Consider the following 27,563-nt stretch of genomic DNA (forward strand, 5'->3'; position numbering starts at 1 on the left):
GAGTCCACACACCCTTGTTCTCCAGTCAGGACCGTTTGTTCCCAAAGTGATAGTTCCAGCGTGGAATGGATTAACTTCCCCAGAGATTAGGGCTGTGGTGTTTGGAAGATCCAGGGTCCTCCTTGTGGGAATAATAGAACAGTAGCAGCAGCCGCAGGACGAGGGCAGGGCAGGGCGAATCCTCTTTTTTGGAGGGAATTTGTTTCCCCAGCAAGTGATGATGGGGTCAGAAATGGATCTAAATAAATTATATAACAAAATAAAATCTAGGCAAGTCATATCCATAGTATTCTCTTGATCTATCTGTCTGATTAATCCAGTAAAGTAGTAATGAGGTGAGTCTGCTTTGCCATCCCTCCTTCTCTATCCAAATGCTCAACAGGGATTTTGGTAGGTGCTAAAGAGTCAAGCTCTCTGGTTTAAGCAGACTCCACCCTCTTCCTTTTTTTTTTCAACTGTTAAGTTAAGTCAGCGGTTCCCAAACTTTCTTGGCCTACCGTCCCCTATCAGAAAAAATACTCCTTAGCTCCCTGGAAATTTTTTTAAAATTTTAATAGCAATTAATAGGAAAGATAAATGCACCTGTGGCCATCACCGCTTCCCTGGATCGCTGCAGCACCCACCAGGGGGCAATGGCGCCCACTTTGGGAATCACTGAACTAGGGCATTTCCAATGGTGTACTATGTGTCTCATTCTCCACGCTTTCTCACTGATTGGTAAGCATATCCACCAGTCTTTTCAGTAGACGAGGGTAGAATTTATCTGGACCTTTGAGAGCAGCCAGCCTCTCTTACCATGTTCTTACTTATCTGGGATTTCAACTCCCTTTTGTTCTAGTCTTACCTTCCTGAAGATAATTCTGCTTTGGGAAAAGCCAAACGAGACTGGAATCATTCTATCTTCTCTGTCTTTTATTACTGTCTCCCCATTGGCATTAAGGCTAAGCCTTCACGTCCACGGCCATCCTATTTTGACACCTGTTATTCTTCGATTTTGATCTGCGGTTCAGAAATCCCAATTCTTTCCCCAAATATCATTCCCCAAACTAGCTCTTCACATCCCCAATTCTCCTTTCTCTTCTAAAGGCCCTGCCTTCATCTGGCAGCCGGAGTAGCAAACTGTTTGGACACCGATTTTGGCAAACGATGATTGGTTCTAGTTGAGACAATTATGTTAGAGAGACAAAGAATGCCGGGATGATAGGAATAGTCTGTAGACGCACCAAGCATGTCATGCCTTGACTATCTGCTTATGAATATTTTCTCACTTGTTCTTCTCACATCTTATTATGTTGAAGCCAATGCATTGGATGCCAGAAGCCTGCAGAATTATTATATTGGTCATTGCTTTAGTGGGGCTTCTTTGGAGAATTGTTAAAAATCAAGATGGCACATGCCTACTTCAATGGTCTAGTGCCTGTGGGCGATGGCTGTGACACTGGCGTTTACATGGCTGGCCTAAATGGATCTTATCATGCTTTGTATATCATCGGACCTTGTTAAACACTCGGAGAACAGACACATGCATGGATATGTGGAAAAGGGGATAAGTATTAAATTCCTTGAGGTTTTCTAAAGGTGAAGATTATACCCGTGGGCTGATGTAGATGCTGCAGCAACTTGGATTCACTCCACTCGTGAACAGGAGGCAGCATAGTATGGCTACCCTTAGAGTTAGGAGGTCCTGGCTTCAAGTCCCCCCTCTAACACATCTTGGTTCCGTGGCCTTGGGCAAGGTGCTTAATCTCCTACTGAGCCAGCTAACTTTCTATGACTCAGCTGCAGAGAAGATGCCAGCCTGCATTAGTGGAGGGAGTTTCATCATTTGAGCATTCTCTACCGTATACCAATGGCAGCCCAACCTGAGAAACCCTCTTCCTGCCCTGATATGTTCCTCCTTGAATTTGCTTACACATTGCTTCACTGGACTCTACACATTTTATTTTGAATGCATAAGCATTTAGGCAGGCGTGGATGGGTTGGAATCTGCCTCAGGAGAGGGAACATTCAAATCAGTGAGCTCCTAGCCCTTGATATGTAGAGTACCTGAGCATTAACACTGGCCTGGGATTGGTGGGGCCAGCAAAAGGCAGGGAATCCTTACAGAAAAGATGACTGCTTACATACGAGAATGTGCTCTGTCAGAATTACATTTTAATGGTTTGACTAAAATATATGAAAATTATAAATAATAGTGGTGGTTGCCGATCCAAAATATTATTGCTCAAAGTCGAAATGACTTTAATAGTTTTTATTTACAAAAGAGGTGGAAAGAGTGAAAGCAGAGAAAAGGGTAGAGAAGACATTAGCCTATCTAACTAAATATTGCTCCAGTGCTTGACTCAGCCAGGACTTGTTGACCTTCAACTGGAATTAAACTCTCTCCAGAACACAGGAAGGGAAAGCCAGCTGTCCACTCACCCATGTTCCCTCCAAGAGGCAGGTCAAAACAATGACTCTAGCGGAAGGTGACTTCTGAGGCCGACTTTCTTCCTTCAGCTGACCTTTTTCTTGAAGCCAACTTCCTTCTTCCCTAGCCCTAGAAATTCAGGGCCTTTTATAGTGGCTTCCCCTTTTCACAGGGACCAATCACAGCTTCCAAATTGCCCAGCACTGCCCAGGAGGCAGTGTTTGTGGGACCAGTTCTCACCTTCTGGAGAGGTAAATACTCATCAAAAGGGTTCACAGATTCCTGGCTGACTGAGGTCTGAATCCTCCTTTCCTGGCTGATTGAGTTGAAACAGTGGAGCTCTCTAAATGGCTTGCTGAGCTCCTCCACCTAGTGCTAAGTAGGGTGTTCAAGCTTTTGTTGATTCAATTCCTAAAGTAGACAAAGGAGAGTTAATCCTGTCTTCACAGGTCTAGTCAGGTACTAAGTAGGGGTACTTAAGTTATTGTTAACCAAGTATTAACTCAAAATAGACTCTAGTCCAACCTCATCATATCACAGATGAATAAACAGAGGCTTAGACAGGGGGAATGACTTGCCTAAGGTCACCCAGGGAGTTGTTTATGGCCTTTAATTTTTCATAGCTTTGTTATTCACCAATTTAGAGTCAATACCTTTAAGAGAAGTACCTTCAAGGTCATGGAACTGAATCAGAATTTGAATCCAGGTTCCCTGACTTTGAATGCTCCCTGTACTATATTGCCTGTTCTCACTGCCACTGAGTTTGTGTCTGCTGGAGTCACAGGTGAGCTTGAGTCTTGAAGTCAGGACTTGGGCATTTTCCATTTTTAGAGAAAATAATCATTCTGTCTCTTCCGTCTTTTCTTGTGGATAACAACTCATAGGACCATTAATGACATTAATAATATGACTCATTCACTAGACTAGCATCAACAAGTGCTGGGAAATAACAACGACAATAATAAACACATATAATAATTTCAAGGAAGCATTGTCCTTTCCATTCTTTAAACAGCCCAGGGGCTTAGCAGGCTTGACCTCCACTGGTTACTGGCCACACAAAGGGAAGGATCTTGAAAGTGACAGCCTCTGCCCTTGCCCACAGTCCCCAGATAGAGGGAAGGGCTTGAACTTGACAGCTGTTCTCCTTGAGCCTTCGTTCCCAGGGCTTATTTCTGCTTGTATGCATACCATCAAGCAGACTCTATATCAAAAGGGGAAAAAAAGAAAGAACTTCTAAAGTGAGAATTATAACTCGCCACCTAAAATAGAAATGTGCTAAAAGTAGGAGATGGACTTTCCACCCCCCATTTTCAACTTTGTAAACACCAATTTCCATATGAAAGCAGAGAATTTAGTGAGAAGCTTTAGTGCTGATCCAGGGGGAAATGCCATCTCTGCTGAAAGGCATCTTGGCTGGCGGCTGGCTCTGGAAGCTGGCACAACACAAGAACCTTCTAGACGCTGGACTCAGGGGAGAGACAAAGAAACTGGGAGAATATCTACAAAGGCAAAGCCTGGGAGAGGAGAAAGCGAAGGAGGCTCAAAATCAGGGCACTTGGGAAGTTTTGGGACGGCTGTCTGCTAATTGTATGACCTGCTAAACTATTTTCCCTCTCTGAGCCTCAGTCTTCTCATCTATAAAAAGAGTGGTGGGGAGGGCACACTGATTTCTATGGTCTTACAAGTACTGAAATTCTGGTCCTTTTCATTTTTGATTTCAACTTCAATATGCTTTTTTTTTTTTTTAAACAAAAACCTTTACCTTCCATCTTGGAGTCAATACTGTATATCGGTTCCAAGGCACAAGAGTGGTAAAGGTAGGCAATGGGGGTCAAGTGACTTGCCCAGGGTCACACAGTCTTGGAGTCAATACTGTGTATTGGCTCCAAGGCAGAAGAGTGGTAAGGGCGGGCGATGGGAGTTAAGTGACTTGCCCAGGGTCACACAGCTGGGAAGAGTCTAAGGCCAGATTTGAATCCAGGACCTCCTGGCTCTGGGCCTGGCTCTCAATCCACTGAACTACCCAGCTGCCCCTTCAATATGCTTTTGCAGAGCACCTACCATGCACCAGGAACTTGGCCAGGCCCTAGGGATGTGGAGACAACTCCATCTTGTGGGAAAGAAATGACCCAAGGAGATTTAACTCAGAAAAATAGTGATAACAATTGATGTTTAGACAGAACTAAAAGATTTGCAGAGCACTTTGTATGCATTTCTTCATTTGAATATCCAATAGATGGAGAGAAATAGTCCTGGTATTATTTTTCAGATATTATATATAAGTGGAGGTTCAGAGCTGGGAAATGACTTCCCCACAGTAATACACTAGTAAGAAGCAGAGATAGGAATTCAACCCAGATGTCTCCCAGATCCAAGTCCAAGATTTTGATGTCACACCAAGGAACTATTCATTTTGATGTGTAATATGAAAACAATCACTGGCACAACACACACACACAAATAGGAATATATAGAAAGATCCAAGACAGGATTCAAATTCAAGATTCCTGCTTTCCTCAAATATAGGACTTACAACAGACTCTGCCACTTTTTCTTCTTCCTTTTCATTCTTTATGGGGGAGGAGGGTAATTCACTGGCCCCTAAAGTTCCCAACATTTCTACTTCATCAAGAGAAGAAAGAGACAGACAGACACAGAGATAGTAAGACAGAGCCAGAGATATCGATGAGAGAATTTCAGAGGGCTCCAGAAGTTCTCTCCTCCTTCTCCCCCTCACCGTCCTCTACAATGTTAACTTCTTGAGAAGAGACTCCTGTTTGTGTCTCCTCCAGCATTTAGCCCAATGCCTGACCCAAAAAACAGAGTTTGTAAATGCTTGTTGCATTAAACTGACCTCCTTGGACCCATTTCTCTGGCGATAGAACTTCTTTTTTTATTTTTATTTTTTTATTTTATTTTTTCATTTTTTTTTATAAAACTTTGTAAACTGAAGGTGCTCGAGAATCCTGCCGGCTTCTCTGTCTCTCCACTCTCGGTGATCTCATCGGTGTCGCTGCATATCATACGCTCTCTCCGACAAGGCAGGGCGCAGTCCATTCTGTGTAACTCTCGTCCCCCTCCGTGGTCAGCGCAGGCTCCACAGTCTTCCTGTGGCTCGGCCTCGATTCTCCTCCCCTCCTGACCGCACAGCTAGTCCAGCTTGTCCTTTTCCTTCTTACGGTGAAGCCAGACATGGTGTCTGCACTCAATGGCCGAGGGAAAATCTAATCACCTCCCTGCGAAACAGAGGAGGAATTCACAGAATTCAGCACAGTGCCGTGAACACTAGACCTTGAATCCAGGGTTCAAATCCCAGTTCAGCTCCTTCCTACCCGGGTGACCTGGAGGAAGTCACTTACATTCTCTAGGTCTCAGTTTCTTCATCTGTAAAATGAAAGTATTGGACTAGCCAACGTTTAAGGTCCCTTCCAGCTCCAAATCTGTGTTCCTATGACTTCTCTGAGCCTCATTTTCCTCATCCGGAAAGTAAATAGTCTAGATTAAATGACTTCTATAATCCTCCTCTAAATATGTAATAAATGTATAGAATTATACATGTTATATATTATAAATAAATAATATAAATATAATAAGTAGATGAATAAATAGTCCTCTAGCTCTAAATCTATGAATCGATGACTTCTTTGAGCCTCAGTTTCCTTATCTGAAAAATAAGGATATCGGACTATGCACATTTAAGGTCCTTTTCAGCTTCAAATCTATGAATCTCTGATAAAAATATCCCTTCAGACAACTAGGTCCTGGTCCAGCTTCCTCATCCCTCCCCCCCTTCCCACCAGCTTTACATGTTTGATCCTTGGCTCTTGGCCCAGTATTTTAATTAATTTTTCAGCATTTCATCCCCATTTAATAAAGAGCGGTCCCTTAGGCTCAGGTACGCAGCAGCCTGTGTCAGAGGGAGAAGCTAGCTCAAGCCTCCTCTCTTTCTCCATCCATTCTTCACTGCAGGCGGCAGACAAGAGGAGAGGCGTTCATTTATCTGGCACCACCACGTGGTCCTATAAATGACGATAATACCCGACCTTCCTACCCTGTGGCACTGTCGTCAGGGTCAAAGCAGGCTCTGCTTGGGGAAGCTCCCTGAGATCTAGGGTGGGCCGCCCTGGAAAGTAAGCTTCATGAGCGACTTGATGAGGGGCATGGAGGAGTCCCGTGATTGTGGAGTATGTGGACAAGGGAGGGCAGACCTGGGTGCAAGACTTTGGGGTGAGATAGCGTACATCAAATCAGGAAGAGGTTGAGCAATCATGAAGAAGGAGGAAGTGAGGGACAGCTCAGTGGATTGAGAGGGATTCACATTCAACCTCAGACACTTCCTAACTGTGTGACCCTGAGCAAGTCACCTAATCCCGTTTGCCTAGCTCTTGTCCTTCTGTCTTGGTGTTGTTACTAAGACTGATGGTAAGGGTTTTAAAAGAAACAGAAAACGCATGAGCATCATCTCCTTTTGAATTTAGCTGAGAGCCAGTCCTGAACTCAAGAAAGTAGAGCAAAACTCTTTCCCCTCCTGTTCTGGCCCCCATAGATGGCCCCCACCCCGAGCACCCAACTCAGAATTCACATTAAGAATAACAATATATATAAAAAAAGAATAACAATAAATCGGGGGCAGTTGGGTAGCTCAGTGGATTGAGAGCCAGGCCTAGAGTCAGGAGGTCCTGGGTTCAAATCCGAACTCAGACACTTCCTAGTTGTGTGACCCTGGGCAAGTCACTTGACCCCCATTGCCTACCCTTACCACTCTTCTGCCTTGGAACTGATACACAGTATTGACTCCAAGATGGAAAGTGAGGGTTTAAAAAAAAAAAACAAAAACAACAATTGGGTATTTCTGGAAATGCTTTTGCACAGATTTGGTGTGGGGTGTGGCAGGGGGGCAGCAAGGCGGGGGGGGGGGGGGGGCAGAAAGCAGGAAGGAAAGAGGAAAGGAGGAGGGAGGGGAAGAGACAGAGTTTTCTCTCATAAACCATCACAACATCTCAGAGTCAGAATGGAAGATGAGCTCAGTGGTGATCCAGCCAACCAATATCTGAGGACTCATAAGGGGTCACTTACCCTGAAGGAAAGGCGTTCACGGCTTCCCAGAGCAGCCCACTTTAGAGCTTGTAGAATCAGGGAATTTTCCATTATGCAAAACCAAAATATGCCTTTGAACTACTTCCAACAGGTTCTCCCCACCGGGGGGCCACATAGAGCAAGACCAGTCCCTGCTCCACCCAACAGCCCTTCAAACACTTGTAGACACTCGCAGTGATCAGAGCTCCTGCCAAGGCTTTTCTTCTCTAGACTAAACAACCCCACAGCTCATCCTCCTTGACAGGCTCTCCAGCCTATCAGTGTCCTTCAGGAAGGTCAACATCCAGCACCAAACCCAGTACTGCAGGGACCTTCAGCTCTGGGCAAAGACAGCCCTGAAGATCCCTTTGCTCTGCTTAGTGTTATATTCTAAGGAGGTCACTACTATCTGTTAGATGTATATGAAGATGGAGTACAGAGAGAGGATAGGATGACACCTCTCTTCTATATAACAGTTGCCCAGGCAGGATCCTTTAGGTCAAAGTGTTTTATCCCTTCAGGACCCACCTGGGGTTAATTGATATTTATTATTGGGCTCTTCAGCTGGGTAACGTTGGTAATCTGACTGCGGGACTCCCTTCCCAAAGAAGCTTTGGAAACCAATCCAGGAAGGTACGTTAAACTTTGAATATATTTGACACAGAAGGATAATGGTGTGGGATAGAGGTAATGGGAGACCCTACTTTAAATTGAGACTAATGAATCTCTAACTGCAGCCAAATGAAGGAATCAAGATGATTAGCTTCTCTCTGGTACAGCCTGGCCAGGGCTAAACCAGAGCAGGCAAACTTCTGGGAAATCTTCAGCTTCTTCTTCTGTAGATCTTAAGCCTTATCAGTTGAGATATCCTCCCTTTCCACCCTCTTCTTGGTCTCCTTCTCACTTCCCGGATCCCTCCCAGGCCCTGGGAAGCCTAGACGACTAAGATGATGAACTTCCTAATATCTAGGGATAGTAGAAACAGAAATGGTGGTCAAGTACAGATTGATGACCGGAACAGGAAACACAGGAGGAGCTTGCAGGGTTGAGTTTGCAAGTCTCTATCTCCAAAGACCAGGATCCACACTCCTCTCTAGCCTCAGGACAGGTAAAAGACCCCAGAACCTCTATCAAGGTTCTCAACTGCCCCCTCCTGAGTCCTCATTCCTCTCTGAACATTCTATCCAACTGATTTATCTGTCAATCATTGAGTGGACTTCAAGCTCCCAGAGATTCAATATAACATTAGCTAGACAAAGGCTAATGATTGGCTCCTCTCTTCATGAAGAGATGGTTTGGGGGATGTACTAAACGATAGAAGATGAAGGGGAGCTGGTGGAAGAGTTTGGTCTGGCTTAGGAGTGATGTGACCTTGGGCAAGAGAAGGATCCCAGATTTAGGGCACTTCAAAGAGGACTTTAAGCATATAGGAGAAGGCATTCTGTGGGAGAGCACAGAGTGTCAGTGAGGCCCTGGATTTGGAAGAAAGTCATCTGAGTTGTCACTTTGGCTCTATCATCAATTTGGTCGGTTGTTGCCTTTCATACTTGAGGAGGACTGAAATGATATCACCATGTTGGGGTCAGTGCTCAGCCCCAGGATGACCTTAGACAAGTTATTTACCCTCCTCTGGGTTTATTTCCCACATCTGTAAAATGGGATGAAGGGATCAGCACTTACTTGATCTCTGAAATGTCATTGAGCATTTGCATTCCATTCTTCTGAATCCACCTGCTCCTGTGCCCTAGGTAGTAGCGGAGAGAGCAGAAGGCCATGCGTAGAGCTGGAAAGGGACTTGGGAGATCAAGTCAAAATGGACATGTGGCTGGGAGGTGGCTGGCTGCCATGGTAGGCAGCCAGAACCTTCCAGACTTCGGCACCATTTGCAGAGAATTGCTGCAGCCCTGCCTGGCAGAGCTTCCTTTTCCCAGGCCTGCTTCTGGGTCATTAGTGGGAGAAACAATTAAGGAAAAGTCAGAAGCCTTGCTGGCTGAGCACAGCCAACCTCGTCATCCCTTCCCTGGATGCTTTCTGGAGCCATGTTGTTGTGAATTCACTGTAGGCCCTGAAAACTCAGTGCCAGATCAATGGTCCACTTCTCCTTGCTGCCTGCCCAGTGCCATGCCAGGTACCCCTCTGCCTGTCCTTAGTGGCTGCTTATAAATGCCCGAGCTTCAGCGTATCCTAGGGAAAAGGCTCCCTGTAGGGCATGATGGACCAACCAACTACATATCAGGATGTGGTGAGGGCTATACAGGAGGTTCTAGTCTGATTCCAGGAGGGGCTAAAGAAAGACTAATCTGTTGGAAGCTGTTTCACTCAGTCATTTATTAAGCTCCTATGACAGCCTGGCACTGTGCTAAGCCTGAGGCTACAGAGAAAGGCAAAAGACCGGCTCTGCCCTCAAGGAGCTTCTGCTGGAAATTCTCTCTCTTGACTGAAGGTAGAACAGGGAAAGCATTGAAAGAGGACAAAAACTGTCAGAAACCAACGTATCTCTCCCCCCAGATGCTCAAGGCTGTGGCTTTTTGAAAATCTCTTTAGAACCCATGCCTTGGGATGGGTGCCATCCTGTACTGTTTTGTCATGAATATTGTTATGAATGTCTTTATAAAGCATTGTAGCTGTGTGACCCTGGTCAAGTCACCTAAGCTTCATGTGCCTTAGTTTCTTTGTTTAGAAAAAAAAGGATGATAATAGCACTCTGTTTGCAGGTTGTTTGTGAGGGTCAGGTGATATATACATATATACATGTAAATGCTTCTTGAACTTCAGAGTATTTCAGACAAACTAGAGATAAACTAAATGATGTGTGAAATGTTATAGATGCATATATGGGAATATAAACACATTTGCATGCATATACACACATACATTTACACATGCATAACATGTCAGTGATACAAAGCCAGAAGGGATTATCTACCATGTTGGAAGAAAGAATCAGGGTCATCCAAAAAACCTCCCCAGAAGCTGTAGCATTTGGCCAAATTATTTAATAGGCTAAATAATATGATAAATGTAAAGTTCTACACTTGGGTTTAAAATGTTAATTGCACTACTAAAGGATAGAGACAATTTGTGTGAAAAAGATATTGGGTTTTTCATGATCTGCAAGCTCAATATTAAGCCAAATAGGTAGAGTCAGGAAATTCAGGAAGACCTGAATTTAAATCTGGCCTCAGATACTGTGTAATCATGGGCAACTCACGTAACCTCTATTTGTGTTGGCCTCTTCAAGCGTAAAATGATAATAGCACCTGCCTTTGTAGGGTTGTTATGGGGATCAAATGAAATGATATTTTTAAAAAGCACAGTACAGTGTCTAAGCACACAGTAGGCGATATATAAATGTTTATTTCCTTCCATTCTGATTAGTCACCTGTTAGGCAGCTAAATGGCAAAGTGGATTGAGTTCTGGATCTAGAATCAGGAAGATCCAATCAGTCTCAGATACTTAATAGTTTTGTGACCCTGTACAAGTCACTTCCTTCTGCCTGCTTCAGTTTCCTCATCCATATGATGGGGAGAATAATAATTCCTACTGCACAAGTTTGTGAGGATCAAATGAACTCGTATTTGTGAGTGCTTTGCAAACCTTTGCTATATATTCATGCTAATGATTATTTGTCAACAATGTAAAATAGTGTTCAAAAAAGTGAGCTTAATCTTAAGCTGCCTTAATAGAGATGAGGGTAGCTAAGGGACGCAGTGGCTAGAACTCTTAGTCTGGAGTCAGAGACCCATTTTCCTGACTTCAAATCCAGCCTCAGACACTTCCTAGTTGTGTGACCCTGGGCAAGTCACTTAACCCCTAGCCCTTATGGCTCTTCTGTCTTGGAACCAACACACAGTATTGATTCTAAGATGGAAAGTATGTGTTTAAAGAAAAAAGAATACTGAACTGTATTATTAACATCTTTTTTCATGGAAGTGGTGCTGAATTTTTCATAGAAATTGAACCGGTGGTTCCTGTTAACAGTGAACTTGTGGTCATCCATTTAAGAGTAAGGGATGGGGGCAGCTGGGTGGCTCAGTGGATTGAGAGCCAGGCCTAGAGACAGGAGGTCCTAGGTTCAAATCTGGCCTTAGACACTTCCCAGCTGGGTGACCCTGGGTAAGTCACTTGACCCCCATTGCCTAGCTCTTACCACTCTTCTGCCTTGGAGCTAATACACAGTATTGACTCCAAGATGGAAGGTAAGGGGTTAAAAAAAAAAAGAGTAAGAGGGAACAATTGTAACACAGTGTGTATGTAGCTACTCCTTTATCCAAATCTGCAAGGAAGGAGCTTTGGGGCTTGGACTTGTTGGTGACAGATGTTTAGCCTGAAGAAGAAAAGACATATGGGAGAACGGGAGGGTTGTCTTCAAGTATGTGAAAGTAGCTGTAGAAAAAGGCTGGAATTGATTTTGCTAGCCTCAGAGGGCAGGGAGGGCTATTGGGAAATAGAGTTCAGTTTGATGTCAAGAACAATTTCCTACCAATAAGAGCAGCTGGTTAGTTCTTGGTCCCGGGCGTTCTTCAAGAGAGAAAGCCTTGTTGGGAATCTTGTAGAAGGGATTCCTCTTCTGCCATGAGATTCTGGGACTTGACTTCATTCCCCCTACAATGGAGGTGGTCATGGGAATGAGGGATGTCAAAGTGTTCATCTTTTGTGTTTCCATAACTCCTGGACCATGTTGCCCCTGGTAGGTAACTCTGGCCCTGCAGAGACCTGATCTCCATTTTGAAGACTTCTGGATGATTCTTTATGGCTATGGTTCATTGATTCCCCTCTAGAAAGCCTTTCTGGGAAAACCACAATCTCTCTTGTTTTAGCTCTCCCTTTGGGGCATTGTCTTCATCTCCTGCAAGCGACTGATGCTACTGGACTACAGGCCACTGGAAATTAGAGTGGATTTATTCCACTGGGCGTGTCACCAGCAGACAAGGGGACTCTGGTCTGGTTCCAGGCAGCAAGCAAACAAGGATTGCTCGCTTCCACCGAAGCACCACCCAGGACAGAGAATTACAGGCTATAGATCTGATAAGGACCCACCTCCCGCATGGCACAGGAGCCCCTCCTCCAACATTACTGACAAGTAGCTTTGAACATCACGTCACTTCATCTAATTCATTCAAAAGCAAAGAAACTGGCTGACGTATATGCGACATTTGAGTAGGACAGGGCACAGATTCCTCTGGAGAGGAGTAAATATTTCCCTAGCTCACAATGTGCTGGACATATCTTATTTGATCCACACAAAACCCTGCAAGGGGGGTGCTGTTATCCCCATTTTGCAGTTGAGGAAACTGAGACAAACAGGGTTCAGTGACTTGTCCAGTGTCACACAGCGAATGTGTCAGAGGCTAGATTTGAACTCAGGTCTTCCTGACTCCTTATCCAGCTCTCTACCTACTGCCTCTTCTGCTGCTGAAATCTCTGTTGACGTGAGATGGGTAACAAACCCATTCTATAATCCAATACTATTTCCTGGCACGTAGAGCTTATTAAGTGTTTGTTGACCAGCTCCCTGATCTTAGAGAGCAGGAAGGATTTCAGAAGTTGGGGTTCAGGTGTGATCTTCTGATTCTACCAAACTCAGCAATGTTTGCTCCAAATTCTAGGCTCAGAGCTGCTATTCTCTGGGCTTGTCTAACCCTTTTCTCCTTTGTCTTTCTCATCCTTCTAGGGTTTTTCCATTCGTTCCTGAGGTCCCTCCTGCAACTAAAACCCACTGCGAAGGACCTCCAAGATGGCAGGAGCCTCAGTAAAGGTGGCCGTGCGAGTACGCCCCTTTAACTCCCGAGAAATGAGCCGCGACTCCAAATGCATCATCCAGATGACAGGAAGCACCACAAGTGAGTACCGGCCAGTCGCGTGGCTCCTTTCTTTGCTCCCATGAATGTGCCACACGTGTTGGGCGAAACTCTGGTTTGCTGCACGCCTGGCTCTTGGCAGAGGCAACCGGGAGCTCGGGAGAGCTGTCCCTGGCTTGGTAACTGTCCCCACCCGCATCCTACCCCCAACTCCAGTTCTGGAGTGAATGCAAGTGAAGTTCTGGCTCCTTCTCATGGAACCAATTGCCTCACTGGAGTCCATGGTTCATCCCCCAAATTGTTATCATGAGAGTTGAGTCACACCATGCCCATTCAGAAATGCACGTCATGTATGCACTCATCTAGGTACACGCTCTCACAAACATGCATCCTCACACATGTCCACACATGTATGTACCCATCATCTCACACATGTCCACACACGCATGTACCCACCATCTCATACATGTACACATGTATGTGCCCATCATATCACACATGTCCACACATATGTGCCCACCATCTCACACATGTCCACACACGTATGTACACCCCACCTCACACATGTCCACACACGTATGTACCCATCACATCACACATGTCCACACATATGTACCCACCATCTCACACATGTCCACACACGTATGTACCCATCATCTCTCTCTCTCTCTCTCACACACACACACACACACACACACACACACACACACACATCTGTTCCCTCTTCACCCATCTATAAGCCATCAAACTTCAGACAAAGACAGGGACCAAGCCGAGAGAGAAAAAATAGATGGCATTTTACTTCACGTCTCTTTTAGCTCTCCCTTCGCTCTCCCTGCTCTCTCTAAATTCTCTCCCGGGGCCCGCTTTGTCTATAGGCATAGAAGGTGGTCCTCACCTATTTAGAACAGTGCCTGGCACATAGTAGGTGCCCAATAATGCTCGTTCCCTTTCCCTTCCCTTCTTCCATAGGGTGTTATTCTAGGACCCCCCTGCTTCTGAGTATGCCGCTCCTCTTATTCCCTGGTGACTGAGGTGCTCCTAGGGCTGAGTCCACATCATCCTCCCCCAAAGGAGAAGGGCACGCTGCCCTCTGACTGGGCACCTTGCAACTAGGGGATGGGGAATTCCCGAATGCATAGAACCCAAGGGCCAGCCTCCAAGCTCAGTCTAGGGGGCCCAGTTCCAGGTCCCTGGGGCAGGAATCATTTCACTTTCCAGATTGCTGTCCCCAGCCCAGAGCAGACCGTTAATACTCCTTATCAAAGCGATGCTGTGACTAACTTGCCAATAAATGGCATTTCCAATAAATGGGTATGCAGTCAGCCTCAGAGGGGAAGGCAGAAGGGCTACCACTGAGGAAGAGAGAAACTTCTTCCATCTCTCCAGGCTGATTGTTGCCCAGAGACCCACAGTGGCCAAGCAGAGAAAAGTCAGGGATAACAAACAGGCCAGAGGAGGGCTATGAGGGAGGGAAAAAGGCCTTTGGGTGGCACCTCTGCCAAAGTGATGGCAGGAGGGGCAAAGGAACTCAATGATCGGGGGGAGACGTCTCTCCTACAAGCCCATTAACGGTTTCTTCAGAAGCAGCATGAAACTTGGGATAATTATTCTGCATCTGATGAAATCTGAGGCTCTGTAAAGTGGAGGGCAAGAGCCTTCCACCAGCTGGAGTGGAGATGGGAGAGTGAATGCTTCCCAGGCTCTTGCTCTCACTTCTGGGCAAATAGGCTCCCTCCCTTCTGTGGTGGTTTATGTTGCCAGGAGAAGCCTGATATCTTTTTCTAAAGGACCCTCCAACTCAAGATGATTGATTGATTCTAGAAATGACGTGGGGAGGGCATTGCAGAACGTTGGAAAGGGAACGTCAGTAATTCCTTTGGGAACCATAGACAGCAGCTGCTGGTGAGCGCTCGTTTGGATGCTGCTGAGTGGGCGATCTTCTTCTCGATGGTCAGGTAGCCCCATGGAGAGGAACATTGCCTATCAGAAGTCTAGAATGCCTAGAAAGCCTGGGCTGAGAAGGATGTGAGAAGTCATCCAGTCTGGCTGGTTCATAGATGAAGAAAATGAGATGCAGAGGCATTAATTAAGTGATTTGCCCCAGGCAGTCATCGGGGAATCAGGGCTGGAACCCAGATTCTCTGGTTCCAAATCCAGGGGGCTTTCCACAATACCATTCTGTCTGTGTATTCTTAAAAAACAAGCACACACAAAACCCCATTTCTTCCAGCTTAGAATCAATACTGCATATTGGTTCCAAGGCAAAAGAGTGGTAAGAGCTTGGCAATCAGGATTAAATAAATTGCCCAAGGTCACACAGCTAGGAAGTGTCCAAGGTCAGATTTGAATCCAAGACTTCCCAGGCCTACCTCTCTATCCACTGAACCACCTTATATATTATTATGTCTTATGTATTAGACATAACATTATTATTATATTATTATCATATTATGTTATATATTATATTATTAGACATAACATATTAGACACCTCATGTCTTATGTATTTTTTTAATGAACCCTTACCTTTTGTCTTAGAGTCAATACTGTGTGTATTATTTCTAAGGCAGAAGAGTGGTAAGGGCTAGGCCATAGGGGTTAAGTGACTTGCCCAGGGTCACACAGCTAGGAAGTGTCTGAGGCCAGATTTGAACCCAGGACCACCCATCTCTGGGCCTGGCTCTCAATCCACTGAGTCACCCAGCTGTCCCCTGTCTTATGTATTCTTAACCTCTAATCAAGACAGGGAGATGGGGGACAGGGGCAGAGACAGGCATAGACAAAGAGATCAGAGATCAAGAAACAGAGACATAGAAAATGAGGATTGAAACACACTTCAGGATACCCTTAGTTAATTCTCCCAGACCTGGACTAAACAGGCTTTTGTTCTTTGAATTAGTAAGAGAGAGGGTCAGGAATTGCATTTTAGCATTCCTTTCCACGCTACCAGAGCTAGAAGAATGGAAGCAGTACATGTCGGTATTTTGGGGGGATGTGAGGGGTTTCATTTGCGTGCTATACTGTGGCATTCTCTCATCTTGTGGCCAAAATCTGGGAAGGGACCAGCACTGGGGATTCTCTGTGAGAGGCTATACCTGCCCTGGAAGGAGAAGGTGGGGCTCTACTACCTCTGTTTCCAGCTTAGAATCAAAGCTGAATGCAGACCCCTGGCTTTAATCAGGCAGGCTCTAGAAATACTCTTGTTGTGCGGGCTGTGAACCTGGCATTCAATCACCCATGGGGGCAGGCGGAGCTGGAGTGGAGAGCCTGGCGAGATGTTCTCCATCCCGAGCTTTGAGTCTCTTGAGGCTGTAGTTTAAGCCCTGCTTAGAAATACAAATTCCATTCTCAGATACCACCTTCTTAGCCAGCTGCCCATTTCCCAAATCAGTTTCTCCTCTTCTCTATCCCTTTCCTTCAATGGGAAGCAGTGATGAAAATACCATCTGTGCCCCTCTGGTCTTCAGTTGGGAGCCCGCGACTTCAGAATCTTTGGCAATGGTTTCTAGATTCCTTCTGACAGGATCCTTTGGGTCCATATGAACCAACAGAAGTAGGTGGGGGCAGTCATCTGTTTAGAAAAATCTTGGGAAGCTCTCTCTCTCCTGTCTCCTGTCTGAACCTCATTTTCCCCATCTGTAAGTGGACATGATGATTCCAACAGTACCAGCTAAAGACGGTTGTTATCAGAGTCGGAGTAGATGACATAAGTGAGCTATATTAAGCTTAAGGTGTTCACTGGCAGAATATCAGAGTAGGAAAGGACCTCAGAGGTCATCTAGTCCAATCCCCTCCTAAAGGCGAGCCTCCCTTTCAAGGAACCCTAGTGGTCTTCTAGCCTCCCGTGTAAATGTCAGCTGGTAATATGGAAATTCAACTGTGGGTGGTGAAAAGATTAGATTCAAGGCAAAAGAGATCTTGAAAGTCATTTAATCCAAACCCAAAACTAAGAGCCCCCCCTCCCAACAGTTAAGTGACTTACCCAAGGTCACACACATTGAGTAGGAAGGAAGGATTCACACATAGGGCTTTTGACAAATCTGAAAGTCCTAACCCCAAATCCTTGCTAGCTGGCTTCATGTGATGCTGTCTATCACTTGTCAAGAAACAGATGGTCCTGGCTAATGAGGTTAAGCGTAAACAATTAAAATGGGTTTGCCTTCAACAACACAACAGACAGGGAGAAATGCTGCACTTGTAGTCAGAAGACCTGGGTTTGAATCTTCCTTTGTCACATATTATTTATGTGACCTTGAGCCAACTCACTTCCACTCTCTCCTCCACCTAAATTGGGCCTCAGTTTCCTCATCTGTAAAAATGAGAAGTTTGGACTAAATGAGCTCTAAGATCCTTTCTGTGAAGATGGGATTAATTCTCCCCTCACCTACTTTTAGATTTAATCATCAATCATCAGAAGCATATACACCCCACTTATACTTAAGTATGAGGAGGTCTGTGACCCACATGTCCTATAGTGGGTGATGAATCAGAAATGACCAACTGCCCCCTGGGCAGTCCTAGGCAAAGCTAAAGCTACAATTGGTCCATGTAAAGTGGAAGGAATGCACAGGAAGTGATGCAAAGAAGTGTCTTTAAAAGCAGTGGCAACTTCCTATGAAGTCAGTTCAGATCCTTTCCATTACCCAGATGTTATATGTAAAATGAAAGGAATGGATTAGAGCCCTCTAAGGGCCCTTCCATCTCTAAATTTATTATCTTTTGATCCCTAAGTACACACTGGCTGACTGGGTGGGGAAGGAAGGTGGATAGGAATGTATGGTAATCAAGGATGTGGGGTCTTTTGTCACTTTTTTCAAAAGCTCAACAGTGGCAGAACTAGAAGGAACTAAGGGATGGAAGATGTTAAGAAAGGGAAGCTCCCAATATATTGTCCAACATCACATAGCAATTCTGCACAGCAGACTGGGAATCTCACCTCTCATTTCCCTAGAGTCAGAGGGCAGCTGTGCTCTTGATGCCTCAAGGCAGACAGAAACCACTCTCCCAGGGGGAGATCCCAGGCCCCTTGCCCCAGAAGATGCTGATGCCCCAGAAGATGCTGATGCTGTTGCTGTTGTTGGACAGCACCTCTCTGGAAATGGTCCAGACTAAGGAGACACTTCACAAAGTGCTCATCACCACTTGTTCTCCCTGATCAAAATGGCTTATTACAATTTGTCATTTTGGCTGCCTCTCTGTGTACATCATTGTCACCATTATGACTGTTGTCCTCTTTTAGCATAAATGTTTTCATTAAGGACCTTGGTAAAGTCAATTCCCTCTCTGGGCCTCCGTTTCCTCATCTTTAAGTAGAAAGGGCTACACTGGATTATAGCAAAATACAATTCAACTCAACACAACACAACAAAATCCATACAACCCAACCCAATACAACCCAACCCAATACAACCCAACCCAATACAACTCAACCCAATACAATGCAGTACATGTTTATTAAGCACCTAAAATTATCAGGCTCTGTGTTAATCACTGGGGATACAACAAAGAAAAAGACAGTTCTTGCCCTCAAGGCACTTTTAATCTAATCAGGGAAGACAATCTACAAAAGGAAATCTTTTCCTTACAAAACCAGCTAATTATTGAATCTGCAGTAAAGAAGGGACCTGCAGATTGGGCAAGGAGTCTATTTCTGAGTCTTAAAGGATAGACTGGAAGGAAGCAGAGCCATAGCTAGGGACTCTTGTGACTAGATCAGTGATTCCCAAAGTGGGCGCCACCACCCCCTGGTGGGTGCTGCAGCAATCTGGGAGGCGGTGATGGCCACAGGTGCATTTATCTTTCCTATTAATTGCTATTAAAATATAAAAAAAATTAATTTCCGGGGGGCTAAGTAATATGTTTTCTGGAAAGGGGGTGGGAGGCCAAAAAAGTTTGGGAACCACTGGACTAGATCAAGGAGCACAAAACACACCCTCAGTTCATTTTGAAGAAGGCCAGCAGTAAAGAGACTGGAACAGAAGAGGCTGTTGCTACTGCTAGGGAGGCCAAAATGGAGATGGAGGAAAAAATGGGATGGGGCAGAAGCAGGGAGAAGTTGACCTGGTCCTGCTCAGAAGCTACTAGCTATTACCTGGCTAATTAGCTTCTTGATTTAACTAACCATCCTCCCCAGCTAGGTATTTAGCTCTGTTGTTCCTGCCCTGCTAAAGGATCTTCAGTGTCCTCTAACATTTGGCAACCTGCAGCAAAACCCTGATTCTTTTGCCCTAGTTGTATCTCTGCAGGAGAATGAAAGGCAGGAGGTGAGAGAGATCATTTTGTACAGCCCTGCTCTTATTCCCTGGAGCTTCAAACCTGCCTTGGACCTGCCCAGACTCCCAGGCATTGCTCCAAATGGCCCGATTCCTTCAGAACTTCTCCAAATATAGATCTAACTTAGGCTGAACACAGCTAGAGAATCACAGGATCTTAGACCTTGAACTAAAAGGGGCCTCAGAAGCCACTGAGTCCAGCCCCATTCTTTTATTGAGGAAGAAACTGAGACCAGGGCTTGGGGGGAATAAAGTGACTCGCCCATAGTCACACAGGTAAAGGAAGGACAAATTATTATCTATATAACACCTATTGTGTATCAGGAACTGTGTCAAGAGATTTTCAAATATTATCCCATTTGATCCTCATATCAGCTCTGTGAGGTAGGAGTCGTTACCCTATTTTACAAATGAGGAAACTGAGGTGGAATGACTTACCCAAAGTCACACAGCCAGTAAGTGTCTAAGGCCAGATTTGAATACAGGTTTTCCTGACTCCTACCTAAGGCTCTATCCATTGTACCAGCAGCTTCCTCCAGAGTCACAGGATGAGACTTGAACTCATATCCTTTGACTCTAAACCTGGTACCCTTTTCAAACTACCATGCTGCCTCATCTCTTTTACAAAATCTGGTCTCCCTGATAACTTCCCTATTTCAGTTCATAGCAACAACATCTTCTAGTTCCCTAGGTGGAGAGTCTCAGAACCATTTTTTGCCCTTGTTCATAAGCCCCTGTGCTGAATCAGTCACTGAGGCCTGGTGTTCCTTCTTCCTCTTTGCCTCTGATAGCCATCTCCTTCTTTTCATTGTCCTAATTCTGGTCCTCCTTGACTCTCCATTGCACAACAACATTATTTTTGTGTCGTTTTCAGTCATGTCCGACTCTTTGTGACCCCATTTGGGGTTTTCTTGACAAGGATATTGGAGTGGTTTGATATTTCCTTCTCCAGCTCGTTTTGCAAATATGTAAACTGAGGCAGGCAGGGTTAAGTGACTTGCCCAGGATCACACAGGTAGTGAGTGTCTAAAGTCAGATTTGAACTCATGAAGATGAGTCTTTCTGATTCCAGGCCAGGCACTCTATCTACCAGTTGCACTAAGCTGGACTACAGAGACAGGCTCCTGCCTGTTCTGCTTCTGTCTCCAGATTCTCTCCACCTTTCGTCTCTCCCTTCTACCACTTCCAGGTTTGTTTTTTTAAGGCACAACCTTGATGACATTACTAACCATTCAGCCATTCCAATGACTTCCAATTATCTAAATCAATCCCATCGTCATCCTCGCATTCGGGTCTCTCTGCTCTCTGACCCCAACTTTCTTCTACAGTGTCTCCCATACACACGTATCCCTAGTCAAACGTGGCCCATGTGCCAGCCTTGGTGCGTCTTTGTTTAAACTCTCTGCTGGACCTGGAACGTCCCCGTATCTGCCCGTCAAGATGGTGGCCACCCTAAGTCAGGGGCCCGAGTCTCAGAACTGGGCAGGATCCCATCTTCCTCTGAACTCTCGTGAGCACTTCGTCGACTTCTCTCTTATGGTGGTTTTCCGAGTTATAACTAGGAATATTTCCCCCACGGGTGAGAGGCAAGAAAGATCTCCTGAGCTGGTGGGTTTCGAGGAAACAGGATCCAAAGAGGCTGGCGTGGTGGTAGGGGAGGTGGTCAGGGAGGGCAGCTACCCTGGAGCTCTCCCAAGAACTTCCAATCAAATCCAACAAGCACACATCCGTGCTGGGTCTACTTGGGACGGGGGATAAAAAGACAAAACAAAACAAACAAAAAGCCCAACAGCTCTGCCATGAAGGAGCTGATATTGCAGGTTTAGAGACTTTGGGGGTAGAGATAATGTTGGCTGTGAGATGCCTGGAGGACATCCCCTTGGAGGTGTCTCATTGGCATGTGGTCACGCAGGCCTAGAGTTCAGGAGGGAGATGGGGGCTGGATAGGTAATGTGGACCTGCGAGTGACCTGCAAAGGGATCCTAATGGAAGCCATGGGAGCTGATGAGTAGGCCAGTAGTGTGTAACAGGAAAGAGGACTAATTCTGGAATCAGAAGACTTGGATTCAAATTCTGCCCCTGATGCTTATGAAATTGGCTATCCTTATTTTTTAGGTTGTTTCTCCTATAAGAATGTGATCTCTTTGAAGACCCAGTCCTTTAAAAACATTTCTTTAGGGGGCAGCTGGGTAGCTCAGTGGATGGAGAGTCAGGCCTAGAGATGGGAGGTCCTGGGTTCAAATCTGACCTCAGACACTTCCCAGCTGTGTGACCCTGGGCAAGTCACTTAACCCCCATTGCCTAACCTTACCACTTTTCCACCAAGGAGCCAATACACAGTATTGACTCTAAGAGGGAAGGTAAGTTTAAAAAAAAAAAACAAACCATTTCTTTATAGCCCCACTGCCTGGCATTTAATAATTACTTTATAAATATTTATTGGTTGTTTGAGGATGATAGTGAATGACCAGATCCCTTTACCTCCATTGGCCTCGGTTTTTTTCTCTGTAAAAATAAGGGATAGGATTGGAAGATCTCTCATGTCCCTTCTAGTTCTAGATCACAGAGACCCTAAAATGGGATTTCCACAAGAAAATGGTGTGTAGAAAGAACAAAAGAGAGTCCAGAACAGATCCTTGGGAGACCCTTAGGCTCGAGGGTGTGGTGGGATATGGATAATGGTCCAGCAAAGGTGACTGAGGAGACACCATATGTGTGCAAAAATATTGAGAGCCGCTCTTTGTGTGGTGGCAGAGAAATAGAAATGGAGGGGATGCCCGTCAATTAGGGAATGGTTAAACAAGCTGTGGTACATGGTTGTGATGGAATATTATTGAGTTATAAGAAATGATGAACAGGATGAGTTCAGAAAAACCTGCAAAAACTTACATGAACTGATGCAAAATGAAGTGTGCCGAGCCAGGAGAACATGGACCACAGTAACAACAATATTGTAATGTTGATCAGCGGTCAATGACTTAGTTACTATGATCAACCCAAGAGAATTCCACAAGACTCTCTGCCTCCAGAGACAGAACTGGTGAATGTTGAGTGCAGACGGAAGCATAATTCTTTTCACTTTCCTTTTCTAGCTTTTTCGGTTAATGCCTAAAATGGAAATATGTTTTACGTGATTTCACATGTATAGTTGGGATCCGATTGCTGGCTTTCTCAATGATTCCGGGAGGGCCTGGAAGAAGGGTTTTGCTGTAGTTTTCCTGTAGTTCTTTCTCTGAGTGGGCTTTCACTGTGAGAGTTGGGAGGGGAGAAGCTAAAGTTTGAAGTAAATTTGAAGTAAAATCGAAATTTGAAGTAAAAAAATTTAAATGAATGTTAAAAATAAATAAAATGATCTTTTTTTTTTTAAGAAGAAGAGGCCAAACAGGTAGGAGGAAAATCAGGATAAGAGAAGTACATAAAATGTAGGAGTGGAGAAAATATCCAGGAGGAGAAGGTGCTCAGCAGTATGAAACACTGCAGGAAGGTCGAGGAAGGGGTTTATGAAGAGTATTTGGGTTTTAGAAATTAAGGGATTGGGAACAGCTGGGGGCTCAGGGGGTTTGAGAGCCAGCCTTAAAGATAGAGGGTTCTCAGTTCAAATTTAAATCAGCTACTGTGTGACCCTGAGCAAGTCACTTAAACCCTATTGCCTAACCCTTACCACTCTTCTACCTTGGAACCAATTCACAGTATCTATCCTAAGAAGGATTTTTTTAAAGAAAGAAATTAAGGGATCATTGACAACATTGGAGAGAACACTGACATTTGAGTGGTGGGATGGGAAGCCAGATTGCAAGGGACTGAGAAGTGAGTGGGAGAAGAAGCGAAGGCAGATGTAGATGACTTTTTCTAGGAGTTTGGTTGTGACAGGTGGGAGATATATAGGTTCCTGATTCACTAATTTTGCTTTATAATTGACGGCTGTTTCTGACAGTTTAGGACACTCCCAGCAGCTCTAGAATACCTACTGGATGTAGAGGGAAGTAGCCGTCGAGTCCATCTCTCTTTCCTTCCTTCCAGCCTTTCCCTTCCAACACCATCCTTTCTATATCTGCTAAATGGAATAGCACTACCCATCTGTCTCTCTATCCACTGATGAAGGGTGAGGCCCATCCTCAGCCCAAAGGAGAAGGACCTCAAAGGCCTGCCCATCTCTGAGCAGGACCAAAGGTTTTGTGAATAGAAGAGGGAACTTAGCTTCTGAGCCAGGCTGAGCAGAGGCATGCCTTAGTGGAATCTCTCCCCTCATGTGTGTATGTGGTAGGGAGACGGAGTGGCATCGTCCCAGGCCCCCTGGACTTCCCCAAGTCCCTGACTGCAGAGGAAAGGACCCTTGCATCAGGAGGTGATGGTTGCTGATGGATACCTGTGGGGCACTGGAGAACCCGAGGCAGCCCTTTAGCATCTCCTCTAGCCCTGGCCCCCCAGATCTGGTCTGTGTTACACTGCTACTCCTCAGCTCCCTAGAAGGGAGATGTGGGGCTTTGCTGCTCCTGGCAAATTGGCGGCTAGAGGTTGCATTAGGGACCCAAAGCTCCCAGCTGCCATTTTGTCAGAAGGTCCTTACGTTTTCCTGTAAGTTCTTTCTCTGAGTGGGCTTTCCTGTGAGGGCTGGAAGGTGAGAAGCTAAAGGTGCCTCTGAACGAGATTGAATCTCCAGCTTCAGGCGAGGGCCAGCCTCTGCCCTTTGTCACTTTGCTGAGCAAGACTCATGGCTCCCCTCCATGGCCCAATGGCTGCTTTGGTGACCTTCCTGGGGATCTTCAGCCTTTGTTTGGTTGTTGTTATTATTGTCTCCTCCCTGAGTCAGCACAACTGGGAGAGCAGGCAACAGTCCCAGATCAGATCATTGCAAGCTATTGAGCACCCTGGCAGATGGCTGAGCTTGGGGTCATGAGTTATGGCATGGTAAAAACAGACAAATAAATCAACAGAAACACCACACTAAAGGCCATAAAGTCAGGGTTCTAGGTCTGATGCCACCAAGGGTGGCTAGTGGCGCAATGGATAGTTTTAGAGTCAGAAAAACCTGAGTGTGAATCCTATATCAGTACTTACTGTATAGCTCTGTTCCTCATCTGTAAAATGGGAATGATATGAATACTTCACAGGATTGTGGGGAAGATCAAATGAACTAACACATAAAACTCTATATCAATAATACCTTCTATCATTATCTGCCACCTCCCAAATGGGTGACCTTGTATAGTCCATCTCAACTTCTGAGCCTCAGTTTCCTCAAGATGAAGTGTGTAGAGTCATGGGAACTTATTCTCAAAGACCTTGAGCTGATGGGATCTCAGAGGCTGTCCAGTTCTGCCCTCCCTATTAATTTTACAGAGGAAAAACCAAATCTTAGGAAGCTAATGTTACTTAGTTGAGTTTATATAAGCAGCAAATGTCTAAGGTAGGATTTGAACCCAGATCATCCTATACTCATTCAATGACAACCAAGGTCCCCTCCAGCTCCAACACTATGGCTCCTTGATCCACATACTTTCTTCCAAAGCTCCCAACAGGTTTCCTGGATTCCAGGAAGGGCATTGCCAACATTAGCTCATTACTTATATCCATCCTTTGCCTACCTCTCTGGCTGGGGCAATGGATTTGCATTGTTATCCTTGGGAACAGTAGGGTTTAGAAGATGGCTCTATCCAGCTCCAACACTATGGCCCGTCAGAGATGCTTTGTGGCTGCAAAGCATTGGGTTCTTCAGCTGCATGGAGCACCTTGGCTTGTGTTGGGTTCCAACCTTGGCTGAAGTTGAACTGGATGTTACATTTGTGCTAAGTAGATTTATGGGATCTCCAAGTTGGAAGGGACCCAAGGAAATCACATCCTCTCAGGGTCAGAAAGGATCTTACCAGAATTCCAGAGCAGAGATCTCCTTCTACGCCATCTCAGACAAAGGGTCATCCAGTCTCCACTTAATAAGATTCTAATGAAGGAGAACTCATCCTTTCAAGGCAAAATCGTTCCTCTTCAGAACAGCTCCAATCCACAACCCCCCCTTTTATCCAGGGGAAGAAGTTGAGACCCAAGGAGGTAAAATTATTTGGTCAGGCACACAGGAAGTTTTGATTTATATCAAGCTGGAAAACGCCTCTTCTACTCATTGCTCCTAGTTCTGAGCTGTAGAGTCAAGCAGAATAAGACTAATCTCTCTTCCATGTGACAATTCTTCACATAGCCAAAGAGAGGTCTCTTCTCAAGTTGTCTCTTCTCTACAGAGAGAGATATTCAGACAGACAGACAGACAGACAGACAGACAGAGACAGAGAGACAGACACAGACAAAGAAACAGGGAGCAAGTTTCATGAGCCAGTCTTCATATGGCCTAATTTCTAACCCCTTCACCACCCTTTGGTCACCTTCCTCTGGATATTTGACATTTTCCACTCTCTCTCCTAAAACATGTCACCCAAGTTGAGTGCAAGGCTTTGGATGTGGTCAACCAAGGCAGTGTGCAGTGAGGTGATGGCTTTATGAATCTAGATGCTATTCTCCTTTGAATGCAGTCACCGTTCCATGGGACCCTTATTCAGTTGTTTGGGCTCATTAGTCAGTGCTCATGCTAGTTAGTGTGAATGTCAGCAGAAACATCTAGACTATCTGAGTTTTTTATGACCCAAAATACATTGCTAACTTCTAAATGGAGCTCCAAGTCCACTAATGTATCCAGGGCTTTCTTCACCAGAAACTATTATCTGGTCATAACTCCTTTTTCCTGAACTTGTGCCATTGACTTTTTGATCCCAAGTACGGAGTTTGCATTCATCCCTATTTAGTTTCATCTTGCTTGCTTTGGCCAGTCATTCCAGCCTGGATCCCAGATCTGGATCTTTTGGATCTCTTATCCAATGACTTAATTATCCCTTTACACTTCATATTTTTCAAATCTGAGAAGCCAAGTATCTAGGCTTTCATCCATCAAATCATGGATGCAAATGTAAAATAAAACCAGTAGTAGTAATAGTAGTAGTTGTAGTAGCAACAACAGCAGCAGCTTTCAAAGCACTCTGCGAACATAACTTCAAATGATTCGCACGACAATAATAACAGTGCTGTTATTTCCACTTTATACATATTTTGAAGAAATTAGAGGCAAAATTGAGGAAGTGACTTGCCCAGGATTACATGACTAGCAGTGCCTAAGACAGGATTTGAAGTCAGCTGTTCTGATCCCAAACTCAGTTGCTATCCACTGTGCCTAACTGCCTCCATAAATAGAAGACATGAGAACAGAGCCCTGTGGCGCTCCACCAGCTATTTCTATTCGGGTAAACATGGACCTGCTTGGTAACCCCCTTTGGCTCTAGCAAAACTCTGCCAGTGCTGAATGAGTGAATGAATGAATGCAGGAACGAAATGCTCTTACTAATAGCTAAGCACTGTGATAAGAACGTTTATTTTAACCCTTGCCTTCTGTCCTAGTATCAACTTAGGACAGATGTGGAAGGGCTAAGCACATAGAGGATATGTGACTTGCCCAGGATCACACAGCTAGCAAGTGACTGAGGTCAGATTTGAATCCAGGTCCCCCCCCCCCCCAACTCTAGACCTGGTACTCTACTGTGCTACCTCGCTGCCCCTACAAAAACTTAGACAGTTTTTGCCTTCCAGGAACTTCCATGATAATGGGTAGGTGGCATATAAAAAGGTATGGTGACCAGAGAGAAGTATTTGGGTGTGGAAGATGACAGGGATGGTGAATAGAACCACAGAGGAACAGAGTGACGTGTTCTTCTTGTAGCCCAAATTGTACCTGAAGAGTATAGTATGCCCTCTACGATGTACTCGATCGACAGCCATGTAAGACCCCTTTCCCACTCGTTCCCAAGGCAGCCCATCCCACTTGGGGTGGCTCTCCTTGTTGGAGAGCTCTTCTTTAGAGAAGGTCTTTAGAGAACACTTTGCCGCGTTTGCAGACGGCTCCTGGTTCTGCCTTCTAGGGCGAGCAGGCACGAGGTTAGTGCCTTTTCCCTAAGACAGCCCTTC

General features: G+C 45.2%; 1 protein-coding gene across 1 annotated transcript in view; it reads left to right on the top strand.

The window, feature by feature from the left end:
• Window positions 1-13,227: 13,227 nt before the first annotated feature.
• Window positions 13,228-27,563, top strand: part of KIF1A (kinesin family member 1A) — a 164,583-nt gene continuing 150,247 nt past the window's right edge. The window contains exon 1 of the mRNA XM_044669519.1: window positions 13,228-13,333. Within this exon, the coding sequence (XP_044525454.1) occupies window positions 13,228-13,333 (106 nt within the window). The remainder of the gene's footprint in view (window positions 13,334-27,563) is intronic.

Source organism: Gracilinanus agilis, chromosome 3 (assembly GCF_016433145.1).
Source record: "Gracilinanus agilis isolate LMUSP501 chromosome 3, AgileGrace, whole genome shotgun sequence".
NCBI classification, from domain to species: domain Eukaryota; kingdom Metazoa; phylum Chordata; class Mammalia; order Didelphimorphia; family Didelphidae; genus Gracilinanus; species Gracilinanus agilis.